The sequence below is a fragment of the Podarcis bocagei genome (assembly GCF_964188305.1).
Source record: "Podarcis bocagei genome assembly, chromosome: 1".
Taxonomy (NCBI): Eukaryota; Metazoa; Chordata; class Lepidosauria; order Squamata; family Lacertidae; genus Podarcis; species Podarcis bocagei.
In genome coordinates, this window is record NC_138125.1 from 128,798,872 (window position 1) to 128,817,583 (window position 18,712).

Consider the following 18,712-nt stretch of genomic DNA (forward strand, 5'->3'; position numbering starts at 1 on the left):
AGGCAAGCAGATGCTGGGGTGGTAGGGAGAAGTGGTATAGGAGGACAGAGATACACACAGCCTGGCCTGCACCCCTAAACCAGTCTGCTGTCCTCATGTGTGGTGGTGGGCATTGCCTGCTCAGAAGTGCTGAAGTGACCTTCCACTGCCAAATTTCTGTATGTGGAATTGGAAACGCACTGTCCTTGTGGACAGCAAAATGTCTCGGGGCAGTCTTGAGCACGGTGTTGTTGTTCTGCTGGTGGTACACAGTGCTAGTAAAACTGCCATGTTGATGGTTCACCAGCAATGCAAGGATGATGATGATGATGATGATGATGATGATGATAGGAAAGTCAAGGTTGCAGTGGGGGAAGAATGGTGCTTAGTGGGAATTCCATGCCTGCTTGGGGGTCAGTCGTAACTTGAGAATACACCACTGAAAGCTGCAAAGGAGACGGCATAAATAAAAACCACTCCCATGTATTGCCCTCCTACAGTCAAAGTGCAGTAAAGGATTACAACTGACACTGCTGCCAACCATGGCACACCTATCAGGAGCATGTCTGCCCTTGTAAGGGAAGGTAGCTCAGATTTCAAGTTGTGTGGCAAGGGGCATGCAAGTGGGAACTGCAGTGAAAGGGAGCACTTTTCAAAAACGAAACAGAAAACAGCCAATAATAATAATAAAATAAAAACAAGAAAGGCAGGTGACCAATGCTTGTCTTCTTGTACAGTGTCCAGAGAAACTGACCTGACCTAGGGAGCGTAAGCCAAATCCAACAGGGAACGTCATGGGAATAATGGCAATCCCCTTTTTCTTCCAGTAATTTTCCTTATTGAATTTATTCACAGCTTCTTTCCTGGTGTGATACATAGACTTCTCCATGCATTCTTCCCAGCATCTGAGGAGGTTCTCTGGCTTGAGCTCTTGTTTATAAGCTGTCTGTCCGGTTTCTTTGTACATATTTATTTCTCTAATCTGGAAGACAAGTATCTCAACAAACTGCAATATGGTGCCACATTCATAATGAGCTTTGGGAGTTAAGATGCATTTACCCAAAGCCAAACCTTATATAGATTTTTCTCAGCCTAGAGGTAGAATTGGGCCTAATTATATTTTACACACACATCCACATTTGAACTACAGTGGTGCCCCGCAAGGCGAATGCCTTGGAAGACGGAAAACCCGCTAGACGAAAGGGTTTTCCGTTTTGGAGGTGCTTCGCAAAACGAATTTCCTATGGGCTTGCTTCGCAAGACGAAAATGTCTTGCGAGTTCCTGCGGGGTTTTTTTCCTCCCCCCCCCCTTTCCCAAGCCGCTAAGCCGCTTATCAGCTGATCCTAAGCCGCTAAGCCGCTTAACAGCTGATCCGCTAAGCCGCTTATCAGCTGATCCGCTAAGCTGCTTAACAGCTGATCCACTAAGCCACTTATCAGCTGATCCGCTAAGCCGCTAAACCGCTTATCAGCTGATCCGCTAAGCCCGCTAAGCCGCTAATAGCGCTAATCCGCTAATGGGCTTGCTTCGCAAGACGAAAAAACCGCAAGACGAAGAGACTCGCGGAACGGATTCTTTTCGTCTTGCGAGGCACCACTGTATTACCAGATCATAAAGTATTATTAATGCTAGCATCTATACAAGCAAGTAACAATAATATTCAGGACACCTCAAAAACAGGATTCAGTCACACAAGGGTACTTAATTATATGACCAGGATCAATATATTTAAGAAAGCAAACTTTTCAAAGTGGGTTTCATCTAGGTCTTATTAATACAGAAACCAAACAAGCCCATTTCTTATGCTCCTTTACAGCTGAAAGGGTCCCAAAAGTGGGGAGCAGGGAGTTGATAGCCTGCCCACCACTAGAAAGCAAGAGGGCAATTAAACTATTCATGGTACTGAAACCAATGTTAGATGCCAAGTTCTTATCTCCTACTGACGCAGCTACATTTCCTCTCAGCCTAACACTCCTTTCTGATAGGCTTTCTGAAAGTTCAGTCTCCCAAAAGTCCTGTGAAAAGTATCTTGCAGTCCCTGGTTTATCTGAAATCTTCAAAAGTTAACACTTTCTCCTCAAAAGGATTTCCTCTGTGTACTCGGGTCTCTTCTTTCTGGGAGTGCATAAGCTACTTACACCCAGCCTTCACTCTCACACCTCTTCCCAGAATGCCCTTTGCAACCAGGTGCACTTTTTCATTCACTCTTAAAATTTCAGAACCATAGGCATGCAGTTTCTCTTTCTCCCTGGCCCCAATCTACCTCCTCTGGTAATAATCCACATCTGGCTGCAACGCGCGTTATCCAGGCTTCTGTAATGAGTCCTCCTTGTGGGAAACCGAAGCCACGGAAAGCAGTGTTGGGTGGCATGTTTGTCTTGCAAGCGCGGGCGTGAGCTCGGATATTGGGAATCTTGTAAGAATTATTCAGTTTCAGCAGTATTATCTCCGAAACCTTCATTAGGGGAACATTAATAGCTGAGCATGAGAATAACAACAATATGAGAGAACACTGGGCCGTTCGCAACATAGGGTGACCTTCTTCTAATAGTGGCATTAACCACTCCCACTCCCCTCTCCAGGAACTCCTGAAGCTGTTGCCTCCATTATTGTTTTGGCAAGGAGAACACTGAAAAGCTGGGATGGTTAGTGCTGTGCTGCTACTAGGTCTCTTGCTGAAACAAGTTGAGCAGAGGTTAAAAGGACTGAATACAATGCACAGAAATGAAAATGGGATCAAACAGGCAAGAAAGAAGCTAAGGTTCAGATTCCATGTGCCACAATCAACTGAAGCAAATAAAAGCTAATGCCTATTGCTAAATGGAGCCAACGTGTTGCTCCCCAGAGGTTGTTTGGTTGCAACACCCACCATCTCCGAGTGTTTACCACAAGGCTGGGGCCGATGGGAGTTGTAGCCCAACAGAATGTGGAGGGCACCGTGTTGGCTTCCCCTGGCCTAATTAACACTAGCCTCTTTTTACAAATGGGGGGCAGGGAGAGAACCGGACCGCACCAGCCATGCCCCAATGATGGCACACGTCTCGGGCCATGCCCCTCCACATGCCTTCAGGTGTATGCATGCTAGAGCTTCTGTTATGAAGATCAGGTAGTGTGTGGCTGTAGTTAATGTGTATTCTGGAAAATGCACATTGCCAAAATATCCCAAGTCTGTCTGCGCTCAGCTATTTATGGTGAATGCCATACCATACATTTATTTATATTAAAAAGCCGTTGGGCAAGTTGAACATTTTCACTGGTTTGTGTGTATATTTGTTTTGGATTTAATTGTTGACCTTTCTTGTTTTATCTAACCTGATTTCATTGTTGAAACATTGTAAACTGAACTCCTGCAACTGGACAGGTGATAATGTAACATATAGTAACTAGGGGAACAGCGGCTTTTTAAAAATCACCCTACATAAGTAAATCAATTAATCAATCTTTATTACGGTCCAGAGACCCAACAAATCGTTACAAAGCAATGCACAATTCAGACAGCCTACCTCAAGGTTAAACAAGCATTTTGTTCAGACTTAAAGATAGGGATCATTGGTTCTTGCAACCACTGATAAAAACTTTGCCACTGATAATGTTCTAGCGTTTGTCCGGTCTTCCAATAGGAACCTGACATAGTGAGCCTCTGATTTTCCTGGGAAAGGTACCAGCAAGGGTAATATCAGTAACTAGGGGAACAGCGGCTTTTTAAAAACCACCCTACATAAGTAAATTGCATTCCTCCTCATAAGAGCTGCCCTTTTCCCCTCTGTTCTCATAGGAAGGTGGTGTTTTGTTCATTTTCCTATTGTACAACATGAAAAATCATTCCGGTTAAAACATACTCACCAGAACAGAATCATCAGTGGTGCATCCTCCATTCAAGTACAAATTGATATCCAAAGCCATGATTCTGCCATCACTCATGAAGCCAACCTAAATTGGATCAATGAAAGGACAGGCTACTTTGAGCTTAATGCCCGGTACTCTCCACTTAGCTATTATTTAAATGGTACTGCAGCAAAATATAGTCTTTGCGGGGGGTGTTCGGGGTTTTTGAGTGGGGCTGGCTGTTCTTTTTTCGTATCTTTATTTTAGACCCTGTGATTTACTTTTGTTGTTTTATAGTTATGTATTTTTTCATGTTGTAAGTCACCTTGAGCATGGATTGAACTGTGGAAAGGCGGCATACAAATAAAATTATGTATGTACAAACAACCAATCAGTTAAAAGGATAGCTTTCCCTGCAATAAACACAGAAGATGAGGCCAAATCTTTCCCTATTTTCACTGCAATGTTGACCACAGGCAGATCCAGTCGTTTCATTATAATTACAGTGCTACCTTGGGTTAAGTACTTAATTCGTTCCGGAGGTCCGTTCTTAACCTGAAACTGTTCTTAACCTGAAGCACCACTTTAGCTAATGGGGCCTCCTGCTGCCGCCAGGCCGCCGGAGCCTGATTTCTGTTCTTATCCTGAAGCAAAGTTCTTAACCTGAAGCACTATTTCTGGCTTAGTGGAGTGTGTAACCTGAAGTGTATGTAACCCGAGGTACCACTGTATATCCTTTTGTAAGTTGCTTTGAGAGGTGAGAAGAGGAATATGATGTTTTAAGATAGGGCAATATTTAAAGCATTTACATAGCACTTCATAAGGTTCAGGGTGCTTCAAATACATTGAATGCGTTTGGATGATAAGAATGAGATATGAAACAGCCTTTTGCCAACCCTTCATTGTTGTTGTTGTTGTTGTTTAGTTGTTTAGTTGTGTCCGACTCTTCGTGACCCCATGGACCAGAGCACGCCAGACACTTCTGTCTTCCACTGCCTCCCACAGTTTGGTCAAACTCATGCTGGTAGCTTCGAGAACACTGTCCAACCATCTCCTCTGTCGTCCCCTTCTCCTTGTGTCCTCCATCTTTCCCAACATCAGGGTCTTTTCCAGGGAGTCTTCTCTTCTCATGAGGTGGCTAAAGTATTGGAGCCTCAGCTTCACTATCTGTCTTTCCAGTGAGCAATCAGGGCTGATTTCCTTCAGAATGGAAACCCTTCATAGAAGCCACCAAATAAACCTAGAAGTCTTAGTTATCTTCTTTGCAAACACTCTTTGAACACTACTCATCATACCATTTCAAAAACTGAGACATAATGGCTTGCTGGGAGCTCCTGAATGTGTGAGCTGAATGTAGCAGCAGCAGAGTCAATCTCTGCCATGTTTGGATACTTCACACATCTCCACATGTGACTATGCTTGTACATGTGCAGTCCCTTCTCCAGGCAACTGACAAGCATGCCTTTGCAGTTTCTTGCCCGCATGGGAGAGATGCTATTTGCAGAAGAATGTTGCAAATGAGTGAGGGAACACATGTGGGTAGATACCTTTCCCATAACTTGAGTGCAACGAAGAATGCCAACAAAGTTTGAAGAGGACTGAAGGACCTCTAGTAATGTGAGCCTGTGACTTTCTACTTTCACAGCTCAGCCTCTGAGGTATCATGCTACATGTGTGGCATTCACAATTGATGCAAGTGCATTGTTCTATGTACACATTTATTTGCAAGATGAGAAGCAGAAAAAAATTCTGACACACAGGTTAATTCTGCTGCTTACTTTATATTTGCCGATGGTTGGGTGACGGCCTCCGGTGATTAACATGTCAGTGCTTCTGTCTAGAACACAGCGAACTGCATGGCCTGTCCTGAAAACAAAAAAATAGCTAAGTAGAGAGTGACTGAACGTTGGCCCAACCTACTAGGCAATTCAAACTACTGCCTCGGGCGGCAAAACTCACTGAGTGCCACTGCAATACTTATGTAATCATCAAACAGATTTCAGGTTTCTGTAGAATGTGGGAGATATCAGAGGAAAGATGCAAGGAAAAGGAGAGAGCTCTTTAAGTTCAAAACAAGCTGTTCACACCAGTGGTGGCTGTGAATGGAAACTGAAGTAGGAAGAGAGAGAGAGAGTTTTTTGCACAGATGTGAAAGTGTAATTTGTGATCTTTGAGAAGCATGTTTTATTTTCTAAGTTTGTAATAAAAGCATTCTATGTAACCAAGCCTAAAACGCCCCTTTGACGCCTACTTTTATGATAATGTAGCTTAACATTTTCTTAGGAGCCTCCTGCACATCATATGGCAGACAGACACATGTGATCCATGTTTATTCATCTAGAATAACCAAACCCCTGCTCCATGTTCATAATAACTGCTACCACATAAACTACTACCATATACTTGAACTATAGGCAATGGATCAAACGGGAAGGGAGCTATACTATCACCAAACTAGTTGTGATGTTAAACATGTTGGGCAGAGCCATACCATATACAGTGGTACCTTGGGTTATGAACTTAATTTGTTCCAGAGGTCCATTCTTAACCTGAAACTGTTCTTAACCTGAGGTACCACTTTAGCTAATGGGGCCTCTGTAACCTGGGGGAGTCTGTAACCTGAAGCGTCTATAACCTGAAGCGTCTGTAACCCGAGGTACCACTGTATTTAAAGAACATTCAACACACATTTAAAGCACATGTCTTCCACCAAAGAACCCTGGGAAATGAAGTTTCCCCATCACAGAGCTACAACTCTCAGGGCCCTTAGCAAACTACATCTCCCAGGATTCTTTGGGGGGGGGGAGCCACGTGCTTTAAATGGGCACTTTATGTGCTTTTAATGTATGGTGTGGATCTGCCTGCTGCCATCTGTAGGTCCCTTTTCTTTTTGATAGTATCCATTGTGTGTGGAGGTGATTTGGCTTAACCCCTTTCCCTATGGCTTTTTCCACCACCAGCCCAGCTAATATTTACAGATTTGCACCTCCGGGGAAGAAACAGCAGCTTCACTCCCTGCCAGCTGCTATTTAAAAGGGTGTAGGGACCCCATGACAGACAATGTGTCTAACATTCCATCTAGTATTGCTCTAAGAAAACCATATTATAGCCTAGAGTGTTCAAGTACTTAACTTTTCAGACTGCTAAGTGTTGTGCTTTTAAGCTACTGTGCTCCTTTGAGGTTGTATTCACTGGAGTCTTTTGCTGTTTTCACTGTGCTGTTCTTTTTAATTTGGCAACGTTCCTATCATATTGTATGACACTGCATTTTTAAAAAAATTGTAAACTGCCCCAGGAACTCTATAGTGCTTCTGGTGTGGAATATAAATGCAGCAAATAAATGCTTCAGCAATTCTTTGGATGCTTGTCTTTCCAACTCTGAGCATGTTTCAGCATTTTATTCACATGCTACCATCTAAGGAAATAGTTCCAGTACTGATCCCGCGCATACCAAGCGCACACGCACAGAGAATAGCTATTATCATGGCTGAAATCCAGAGGAGACAAAACCTTTAAATTAAATGAGCTGAATAAGTATGTTATTTTTTTAATAAAATGAAAAACTTAATCAGGGAGCAAGCCCCAGTCCCTTAATGTGGCTTCCTTCTCAGTAAACATGAACAGACTTGCAATGTGAAATCCCAACATTAACTATCATTTATGGTGATGGGAATGGTAGCCCAAAACCTCTGGAAGTCGTCGCACTGGCTACCCCTGGCCTATGTAGTTAGCAGCTACAGCAAAAAGTATAAATCCCTTTGTTTAAAAAAAGAATACAGTGGTGCCCCGCAAGACGAATGCTTCGCAAGACGGAAAACCCGCTAGACGAAAGGGTTTTCTGTTTTTGAGCTGCTTCGCAAGATGGAAAACCCGCTAGACGAAAGGGTTTTCCGTTTTTGAGCTGCGTCGCAAGACAATTTTCCCTATGGGCTTGCTTTGCAAGACGAAAACGTCTTGCAAGTGTTCCGATTTTTTTCCACTTTCCCCCCTTTTTCTAAGCCGCTAAGCCGCTAATAGCCTTTTAGCCGCTAATCCGCTAAGCCTTTAATAGCCGCTAATAGCCTTTTAGCCGCTAATCCGCTAAGCCTTTAATAGCCGCTAAGCCTTTAATAGCCGCTAAGCCTTTAATAGCCGCTAAACCGCTAATAGCGCTAATCCGCTAAGCCGCTAATAGGGTTGCTTCGCAAGACGAAAAAACCGCTAGACGAAGAGGCTCGCGGAACAGATTAATTTCGTCTTGCGAGGCACCACTGTAAGGCCAATTGATCTCACCTTGGTAACACGGCTATATTTTATGAGGTACAAAAAAAGTAATCACAACAAAACCTCTTAACATACACAGCTTTTTCAAATTTAGTTTTATCCTTAGATGAGGATGTCCAGCACCAGTGAAATATATCTCTTGCCACTAAAATCTGAAATGGTGGCTTTGTATCCAAAACACAGCCTTTCTTCGAGATAGGAACCACTTGCACAACAGCCCATTGCTTTGGGCTGCAATAGACATCCTGTCATTATCTATTTCAATGAGTCACAATGCTACAGTCTCAACAGAAGCTCTGTTGGTCTCAGCACAGCATGGGAAACCATATACACCTCCTCTACATTTGCCAAGAGTTTTATGACAATTCCTTCCTGGCATTTAAATCCATCCAATACTACTTTAAATATCAAAATAGATACGTTCAATTTCTAAAAGCTTGTTGACTGTGTTCCAATTAGCATCTGAAAATGGGATGGATGTTTCACTCGCCTTATTCATTATTTCATTTCCCATCCCCTCCAATTCCACTGCTTTGACAGACAACTTCATGAGCTATCGTATATATACGCACACATACACACTTACTTCTTAGCTGCCACAGCAACAACACATGCCAGAAGACTTGTTTTCAACAGTTTTCCACCAAAAGCCCCTCCGATTCGTTTCACATGACACATGATCCTGTTGCTTGAGATGCCTAAACAGGAGGCCACCATTTCCTGCACAAAACCAAATATTTTATTATGCCGGTACAATCAGAGGTGTCTCAAATTTGGGATAACACATAGATTAAAAAAGTAAAAGGGGAAAAAAAACCCCTTTCTAAATATTGGACCAACAGAAATACTTCAGAGGCTGGTTGTTGTTTTTCTCCTAAATCTTCTCCAAAAGTAGTTGAACATTAGCCGAATCAGGTAAGGCACCAGCTTTGCTATAAATGCAAATTCAATCAAATTGCAATTTTTTTGGGTCTCTGGACCGTAATAAAGAATGATTGATAAGGGATTTGCTGAATTAAAAATTTGAATTGGAATACAGAAATGGGAGGCGTGAGGAGGTCTGGGAAATAAGCAAATGATAATATGTGATGGAAGGACTGAATTGTTTTTAACCATTTTTATTTTGTATTTTCCTTTTTTCCCTTTTTCTGTCTATTTTGTAATTTTTTTTTTAAATCTTAATAAATATTTTATAAAAAAAATAAAAATAAAGATTGATTGATAAGTGCAAATTAATCATAGCTGAAGGCTTATGTGAGTCTATTGTTTCCTACCTGCGGAAAGCAATTTACCGTATTTTTCGTCCCATAGGACACTCCGTCCCATAGGACGCATCTAGTTTTTTGGGGGGGAAATAAAGGAAATTTTTCCCCCTTTATTTCCCCCCCAAAACCAGGTTGGGGAACAGCAGTATGGCGGCGCTGCGCCTCCCAGCTGTCCCCCGAGCTTGTGGGGCTAGCCGATGTCTGCCCGGCGCGCGGGGCGCTCTGTTTCAGGGCGGCCTGTGCGCCGGGCGGCAGGCTGCTATCCGCAGCGTGGGGAGCCCTGTGGGAGTTCCCGCAGGGCTCGCGACGCTGTGGATGTCTGCCCAGCGCGAGGGGCGCTCTGCTTAAGGGTGCCCCGCGCGCCGGGCGGCAGGTGTAAGAAAGAGCCCATTCTGGAGCTCCTCTCCAGGGTAGCATCCTGATTTCCAGGTAGCAGCAAAATATCAGTGGGAGCCCATAAGAGAGGAAGTGATATGCTGAGCCCAATAAACGTAGGGCTTTAAGACACAGAGAACATGGCTGTCACTTGTGCAACATGTTATGAGATAGCTCTCTTAACCTGTACAAATGCTGGATGCTGGGTGGACACAAACAAGTTCATTTCTTTATCCTCTCCTGTTGGAACAGCAAGAATGCTCTGAGTCTCCATATAAAAGTGCTCCTGTCCGCCAACATGGATCTCGCCTGTTTCAAAAAGAGAACATCTTAAATCAGTACATCCAAAAGTGTGCAGCCTGGCTTTCTTTGAGACTGGGAAGAAAGTGGATGAAAAACCACACTGCATTGTGCATAACTGTAGACAAATGTTCATTTTTGCAATCTTAGAAATGCCAAGCCTCAAACCGCCTAGTATAATAAAGGGCACCAGTAAGAAAGGATGCAGATGTTGCACTTCTGTATGGCAGAAATTATGAGGCACAACTAATCTTTAAAAGTCTGCCTGTATGCAGAAGTTACAAATTATTGCCTGTGTGAGAATTAGGGTTAAGCACCTGCATTCTGACAAGGTATATATTCAAATCGAACAAATAGCTGTTTCTGACATTGTATGGTGCATTAACTACAGTGGTAACTCGGGTTAAGTACTTAATTCGTTTCGGAGGTCCGTACTTAACCTGAAACTGTTCTTAACCTGAAGCACCACTTTAGCTAATGGGGCCTCCTGCTGCCGCCGGGCCGCCGGAGCCCGATTTCTGTTCTTATCCTGAAGCAAAGTTCTTAACCTGAAGCACTATTTCTGGCTTAGTGGAGTGTGTAACCTGAAGCGTATGTAACCCGAGGTACCACTGTATATTCGCAAGTTTGGGAGGCATGGATTTGTATTGTGTTCAGTCCAAGTGCACTGATGAGTGGGGTGTAGATCAGGTACAAGGAGACTTTAGATTTCCAGGTGTTGCTGAGCTTCCAGCGCCCATCGTCACTGGCAGCGCTTGCTGTGGCTGATGGAAGTCTCAGTTCAGCAACATCTGGAGGGCCAAATGTTCCCCACACCTGCTGCAAATGGTGGGGTGTCTGTTCTGTGGCTTTCACGGTAAGGTTTTGAATCAGCAGGCTGAGATTTACCTTCAAGTACATGGTCGACGACTTTAAATGCTTCCTCCACATTTCCTCGTTCCAGTTTTCTCTGTGGTTCAAAGAATGAATTGTGCTCTATTGCCTCCTGCAGCAACAGAAGAGACATACACCTAAGCTCAGAACCCTACCTGTTTATTTTGAACAAACTGCCAGCACCCCTTGAGGGAAAGCCATGATATTTAAACTTTTATGCATTGTGAATATTTAATATAGACATGCCCAAATACACAATTTACAGGGCAGGCTGTGGAGCAGTAAAATCAGAAGCAACAACGAGTATTGTGACACTTGAAAGATTAACCAAGTCTAAATTGGGAAAACCAAAGCAGGGAAGGAGGGAAGTCCGGGCGCAAAATTGCGCAGGGTAAATAAGAAGATAAAAAAGGTTGAATGTTAAAGTTAAAGTTTTATTTAAATTTGTTTTGTTTTTGAAAATCAATATAAAAGTAATAAAAAAAGAGAAAGATTAACCAAGTCAATTATGGCATAAGCTTCTGTTTACTAGAGTGCAACAAAGCTTAGGGCACAATAAGCTTATACCATCATAAGATGTCCCGGTTTTTAAAGTGCCACAGGACTCTTTGGTTCTTCTGTTATAACAGACTGACTGCCAATATGGAAATTAGTAAAATCCGAATATCTGGTTGTAGGCCTACTTAGCCCTACAATGGGACTAGATTATTTTAAATCAATGTAATTTGATTTAACTGGGTTGTGGACTGAATCAGACACCTGGAATTTTAATAGAAATAACTAGTAGTACAAATAAATAGCTTTTATCACAGCAGCAGTTAAGAAAAGGCTGTTCTTTACCTCAATGGTCAGGATCACAGGTTCTTGAAGTTCATACTGTATTTTCACTTTTGCAGCTGCTTGTTTAGCATGAACATCTGAATCTGCTACCACTGCACAGACAATCTGGCCCACACAAGTCACCTGAAAACCAGAGAAAACCAGTGTCTTAACTTTTGGACACACATGTTCCACAGAAAGCTGATGAAACTGCAGTAAGCCCACAATTTACACACATTTAACTAGTGTGTATTCAGCTTTATGCATGTGGTAATTTTAAAAATAAAAAGGGGGCAGAATTCTGGGAGAAATGGCTTTGACGACCCCACCTGCCATTGAACCCAGGTGGAATCCACACACACATAAAAACCATTCTGAAAATGCTTTTTAAAAAAGCGTTTTTAAAAATATATTGATTTTTCCATAAGGCTCACCATCGCCATCTAGTGTCACATGAGAGCCAGTGTGGTGTAGTGGTTAAGAGCGGTAGTCACGTAATCTGGGTAACCGGGTTCGCGTCTCCGCTCCTCCACATGCAGCTGCTGGGTGACCTTGGGCCAGTCACACTTCTTTGAAGTCTCTCAGCCCCACTCACCTCACAGAGTGTTTGTTGTGGGGGAGGAAGGGAAAGGAGATTGTTAGCCGCTTTGAGACTCCTGAAGGGGAGTGAAAGGCGGGATATCAAATCCAAATCCAATCCAAACACATTGTATATTGCACTTAAAAGTTTTATTTGCAGCTGTATAGCTGAGTCCCCCAGCGTGTTAGACTATACATGATTTTGGTTTTAGTAGTTATCCCCAGAATTTAACCCCTGTGTAAATAGTGGGCTTACTCTACATACATATTCAAAGTTATCTCTTTTTTTATATAAAAAAGTGTGTATCCTAAACCTCAGCACAAATATATATGTTGGTTCAATATTGGCTCCACACTGATGCACAACTAACTTGTATAATTAACGGAGCAAGTCAGTGGTTTGCTGGTTTGGTGCACAAACCAAACTGTGGGATCTGCATAGTTTCAAGAGCTAGTTGAAAGCTGCACTTTTCCCAATTGTCCCACACTTTACTTTCATTAGCCAGGCATGAACTGAGAGACAGTGTGAAAAAGTACTCTGTGAATGAAGCCCAGTCAAGAAACTGTCACACACTGTCCCTGGCAGGGGAATATTAGAGAGATAAAAAGTGAGACAAATCAGTGAACACTTAAATAATAATGCAACAGAAAGAAATATTCAAACAAAAAACAAAGTATATATACAATGGAGAATGAGTCAATTCTTATTTAAATTAACAAAATTAAAATAAATAGTTTAAATAACTATGAACTGTTGATGATTAAACGTGGCATACCTTTTCTCTGGCAAACACAATATCTGGGACATCATAGTTGTAGAACTCATTAGTCGCTGGGACATCCTGAACAGAAATGATATCAACTACCCCTGACACCTTGAGAGCTTCTGAAGAATCAATAGATCTGCAAGAAGTAGTGCAAGCAAGTTAACTAACAATAAGAGCAGAAACAATTATTCATAGGTTGCTGGGACAAGGGCGGGGAGAAAAGGAGGTACGTGGCAGAATGAGGATGAGATGTGCCAAGGAGACATTGGGCTGGCAAAGACTAAAGGGGCTATGGGACTGGGGTGGGGAAGCAGTGGGATGTGTCGCTTCGACACTGAAATGGAGACAGGGCTGGTAAGGAAACTGGGGGGGGGGGCAGGGAAGGGAAGGGGGTGAAGACCTACACTGGCTCCCAGTACGTTTCTGAGCACAATTCAAAGTGTTGGTGCTGACCTTTAAAGCCCGAAATGGCCTCGGTCCAGTATACCTGAAGGAGCGTCTCCACCTCCATTGTTCTGCCTGGACACTGAGGTCCAGCGGCGAGGGCCTTCTGGCGGTTCCCTCGCTGCGAGAAGCCAAGTTACAGGGAACCAGGCAGAGGGCCTTCTCGGTAGTGGCACCTGCCCTGTGGAACGCCCTCCCACCAGATGTCAAAGAGAAAAATAACTACCAAACTTTTAGAAGACATCTAAAGGCAGCCCTGTTTAGGGAAGCTTTTAATGCTTAATAGGTTATTGTATTTTAGTGTTTTGTTGGAAGCCGCCCAGAGTGGCTGGGGAATAAATAATTTATTATTATTATTATTATTATTATTATTATTATTATTATTATTATTATTATTATTGCTAGTAGTAGTAGTAGTAGTAGTATGTACCTCCCTTATATTTGGGTTACATGCAGCTATTACATGCCACATCATGCTTATTTTGTATTGTTTTTACAGTGTTTTCTGTTATATTGTACTTGAATTTATTGTTATACACCACAACTTCTTATCTTATAAGATCAGGTGGCATATTGTTGTTTAGCCGTCTTAGTTGTGTTCGGCTCTCCGTGACCCCATGAACCAGAGCATGCCTTGGAAACTCTCACTTTCTTCTCAAAGCTTCCCATTTTTTATGTCTGTGGAGTTTTCTTGGCAAAATACTGGAGTGGTTTGCCAGTTCCTTCTCCAGGTGGATCACATTTAGGCTAAACTCTGGGCTATGACCTGTCCGTCTTGGGTGGCCCTGCACGGCATAGCTCTTAGCTTCTTGGGGTTATTAAAGCCCCTTCGCCACGACAAGGCAGTGATCCATGAAGGGGCAGATGACACACACACACACACACACACACACACACACACACAATATATATATAATTTTCTATATTGCGGCACATACACAATCTTTGCATGGGGTTTAGAACTGGTTACTAAAGCCAAGAAGAGTTCTTCATCAACGGTGCGAATGTCATCACAATAAATAGCTTCCCCTGTGGCATGTTTAGTACCGGCCTGGTGCATGACTGGACGTCCTACGGGATCTTGAGGAAGCTGTCCTGGCTCCACATCCTTTTTAATTAAAAGAAAGAAAGAAAAGGAAACCACAAATCAACTACAAAAAAGTCAAGATGACCCTTTGCTTTAACTTCTTTCCTTTTTAATGCAAACTATTTCTCCTTTCAACAATCCATCCCACCCCCAATTGCAATCACAATGAGATAAACTGCATCCTAAACTGCAAGGAAGAGAAATCAGGGCTTATCCACATTATGTTTTAGTTCAACTCTTTCAGTCAAGCTAGTGCCAAACTTTTACCTAATACTTTTACCATAACATTCATGTGAACAAGACTTCTACCTAGCATGAAAGCAGACTGTGTTTCCCTTAGCTTCCATAGTCCTTCAATGTATAGACTAAAAAAGCTGAAATCAATGACTCTCTGGAACACCTCTCATTCCACCTTGGAAATAGCTCACTAATCTAACATACCAAACAGTCCATTGTATATAGCCAGGCACTACGTTACAGCCGCATCTGTTCCAACTCTACAGACAGAGACTCTCACCTAAGAGATCTACAGCAAACCTTTTCAGAACTAAAATACCGAGCAGATGTCGTTAGACAACAGATCAACAGAGCCAGACTGATACCCAGAGAGAACCTGCTGCAAGACAGACCCAAAAAAGAAAATAACAGAACACCTCTAGTCATCACATACAGCTCCCAAGTTAAAACAGTACAACGCATCATCAGAGATCTACAACCTCTCCTGGACAATGACAGTTCTCTTTCTCAAGCTCTGGGAGGAAGACCTTTCATTGCCTACAGACAGCCACCCAATCTTAAACAACTCCTAACCCACAATAATACTACAACCAGACTTAACACGGACACTGGCACCAGAGCCTGCAACAAACCCAGATGCCAACTTTGCTGCCACATACACCCGGACAACACCATTACTGGCCCCAACAACATCACACATACCATCTCGGGACTATTTAATTGCTCATCGTCTAACATTGTGTATGCCATCAAATGCCAACAGTGTCCTTCAGCTCTCTATATTGGATAAACAGGCCAAACCTTACGCCAAAGAATAAACGGACATAAATCTGACATCAAGAATCACAAAACAGAGAAACCAGTAGGAGAACACTTCAATCTCCCAGGACATTCTATACAAGATCTCAAAGTAGCTGTTTTACTACAAAGGAATTTCAGAAATAGACTGGAAAGAGAAGCTGCTGAATTGCAACTCATTACCAAACTTAAAACCATGGAGAGACCTGGTCTGAACAAAGACATTGGATTCTTATCTCACTATACATGACTAAGCCATTTCTCACCTTCTCACCCCTTGCCTTTTCCTGTAAGACCTATTACAGTCGTTAAGAGTCGTCAACAGGCTCATCTCAACTATCTGCCAATCTCCCATTCCCACCACCCTTCTGAGTAATACCCCTCCCCACCTTCTCACTATATAGAAGGATCTGGCAACTTCTGTTTCAGTGTATCTGAAGAAGTGTGCATGCACACGAAAGCTCATACCAAGAACTAACTTAGTTGGTCTTTAAGGTGCTACTGGAAGGAATTTTTTTATTTTGACTATGGCAGACCAACACGGCTACCTATCTGTAATCTAACAAAGCTCACTGATCTGACAAAGAAAGCTAAGATAATGATTGAATTCTAAGCAGGCAGCAATAGCTTAACACTTAGAGAAGTCAAAGCCTGATATTACAAAACCCCTCAAAATCACAGTTTTTAAATAATGTGTTTTGTGTAATAAGGTAGTACTAAAGTAATTCTGCTCACCTGATACTTTTGCATGCTCTGCGGCATTTTTGTATGGAAACCTTCAAGGGCACTTGCATAATTATCTGGGATATCAGGATACTGAGTAGGATACTGTAAGAAGATGATTTGTCACATTTTATAAAAAAGGAAACATTTAATTAAAACTCAATTCTAAAGTTAACATGCACACAGGCACACACCTCCCCATACACAATAACAGTGGTACCTCGGGTTACATACGCTTCAGGTTACAGACTCTGCTAACCCAGAAATAGTACCTCGGGTTAAGAACTTTGCTTCAGGATGAGAACAGAAATTGTGCTCCGGCGGCGCAGCAGCAGCAGGAGGCCCCATTAGCTAAAGTGGTGCTTCAGGTTAAGAACAGTTTCAGGTTAAGAACGGATCTCCGGAATGAATTAAGTACTTAACCCGAGATACCACTGTAAATGTAATTCAGTTAAATAAGTTTTTGAATGTTTAAAAATAAACTATACCATGCTCCTTGCGAAAAGGGACAGAATCCAAAAATAAGGATATGTGCAAGCATGTGTGGAAGAATAGTGGGTCTCCTCTTTTTATAGGCACCTCATGGTTCACTGTGAGAAGAGGATGTCAGACTTAGAGGGACCTTTGGTCTGATCTAGTAGCAGAGCCATAGAGACGTAACCTGGGGCAAAACATAGTCTCAAGACTTCCCCTTCCTCCAGATGCTATCAGAAGCAAATGCAGCATGGAATATAAACAAACCAAATGCATTATATAGTTTAGTGAATTCCAGGCTCAACATCTATTACATTCACCTTCCAACATCTAGAAATTATAAATAAAAATACTCCCAAGACAAGAACTAGGCAGATTGAGACGCAGCTTCTAAAATCACTTGGTAGGCTGCTCACCCTGAGACTGCTCCCTTCAATTCCACCCAGAAATGGAACTGAATTATGTAGGCATCCAGGCATGCTAATGTCATTTACCCAACACTTTGGCTTTAAACGGTTTATGAATCAGGCTGGTCACAGGGATCAATGCAAATCAAAATTACCATTATCTTCAGTGACTGCAACACCTCCAAGTAGAATTTGAAGATGAAACTAACAATGAGAGTTCTTCTGTACTCCACTTTACCACCTGGAGCTGAACTTGGGAGAATAATTTCTTTGAGGACCGCTCTGCAAGCTTCATCCAGCATCTGCCCATCCCAAGGTCTGGAAAAATAAATAATTATATATACTCAGTAAGCAGGCAAACTAAACAGTAGTTGCATATCTACTATTAGAACAACAGTAGTTGTATCCTTACTATTCATTTCCTATAGGAACACAGCTCTAAATGCACAGGACTGTATTCAGCATAGCACATCTCTCCCCTTTCCCTAAATCTGTCTGGGGGAAGGGTTTCACTCAACCCCACAGAACAGATTTGGAGACAGAGCAAAGCATACATGGGAGGAAAAATCGCCTTACACTAGCACAAAAATAGTGCCCAGAGTTTTGATCATGAAGTTTTTATTCCAACGGGCTATCTCAGTAAAATTAGATTCTTAGTGGGGGAAAGACTTAAAACATGCATTCTGCAGCACACTGTTATTGTACATCAAGGAAACAGATTCACTATTCCAGTGTGGATTGATATTTTGGGGTGCCTTAGTTATGAGTATCTTCCTTTGCTAGGAAGTAAGTGGATCTGATTTCTGTATTTTGGTTAAAGAAGATGTGCACAATATACAGCTTACAAAAAGGACCCCCATCCCAAGGTGTTCCTGTTTAAAACTGTACGAACTCCAGTTTAACTTTTTAAAGACCTATGTAGCTAGCCCTCCTGACTACTGTGGTAAATTTGGAGGTCAGAACAATCGTAGAGGGCTAGAACCAAGGAGTCAGGCTGCATATGTTTTTCAACTCTTTTAATGACTGTTTCTTCGGTTCCATTTCAAAATAAGACTAGACTAGAATAAGTATAGCCTGTCCACCAAATCTAGTTAATGCAAACAGTGACAACTTCATTAACTAAGTATGGTATTCAACTGTTTTATTCAGTGCAGACCCACTGAAATTAATGAACTTGACTAAGTTAGGTCCATTAATTTCTGTGAATCTACCCTAAGAGCACAGGAAGTAATGGCATATGCTAACTTATATGCACAGATGTAAATTTAGAAATAGCTGCTAACATACTCAAGGCAACTGACAATCATTAAACATTGCATGCATGCATCATGCATGATGTATTTTTAAAAAAATACATCATAAATTTAAAATGCTTAAAATGTGTAGAAAATACAAAATGATTTCACAAGAGGGCAGAACTTGTTTAACTCTTGGTACTGAACTGCTTGCCCACTTGTGAGTTTGTGTGATCAAAGACGAACAGAATGGAAAAGTAA

The 18,712-nt window shown here is 42.2% G+C and overlaps 1 protein-coding gene across 1 annotated transcript in view; it reads right to left on the bottom strand.

The window, feature by feature from the left end:
- The window catches only part of AOX1 (aldehyde oxidase 1), a 58,765-nt gene that overhangs the window by 23,141 nt on the left and 16,912 nt on the right, over nucleotides 1–18,712 (bottom strand). The window contains exons 15-26 of the mRNA XM_081195568.1: nucleotides 17,372–17,534; nucleotides 16,348–16,440; nucleotides 14,429–14,598; nucleotides 13,056–13,182; nucleotides 11,722–11,844; nucleotides 10,897–10,993; nucleotides 9,893–10,017; nucleotides 8,655–8,788; nucleotides 5,584–5,671; nucleotides 3,824–3,910; nucleotides 2,244–2,435; nucleotides 734–961 (exon numbers count right to left, since the gene is read on the bottom strand). Of these exons, the coding sequence (XP_081051694.1) occupies nucleotides 734–961; nucleotides 2,244–2,435; nucleotides 3,824–3,910; nucleotides 5,584–5,671; nucleotides 8,655–8,788; nucleotides 9,893–10,017; nucleotides 10,897–10,993; nucleotides 11,722–11,844; nucleotides 13,056–13,182; nucleotides 14,429–14,598; nucleotides 16,348–16,440; nucleotides 17,372–17,534 (1,627 nt within the window). The remainder of the gene's footprint in view (nucleotides 1–733; nucleotides 962–2,243; nucleotides 2,436–3,823; nucleotides 3,911–5,583; nucleotides 5,672–8,654; nucleotides 8,789–9,892; nucleotides 10,018–10,896; nucleotides 10,994–11,721; nucleotides 11,845–13,055; nucleotides 13,183–14,428; nucleotides 14,599–16,347; nucleotides 16,441–17,371; nucleotides 17,535–18,712) is intronic.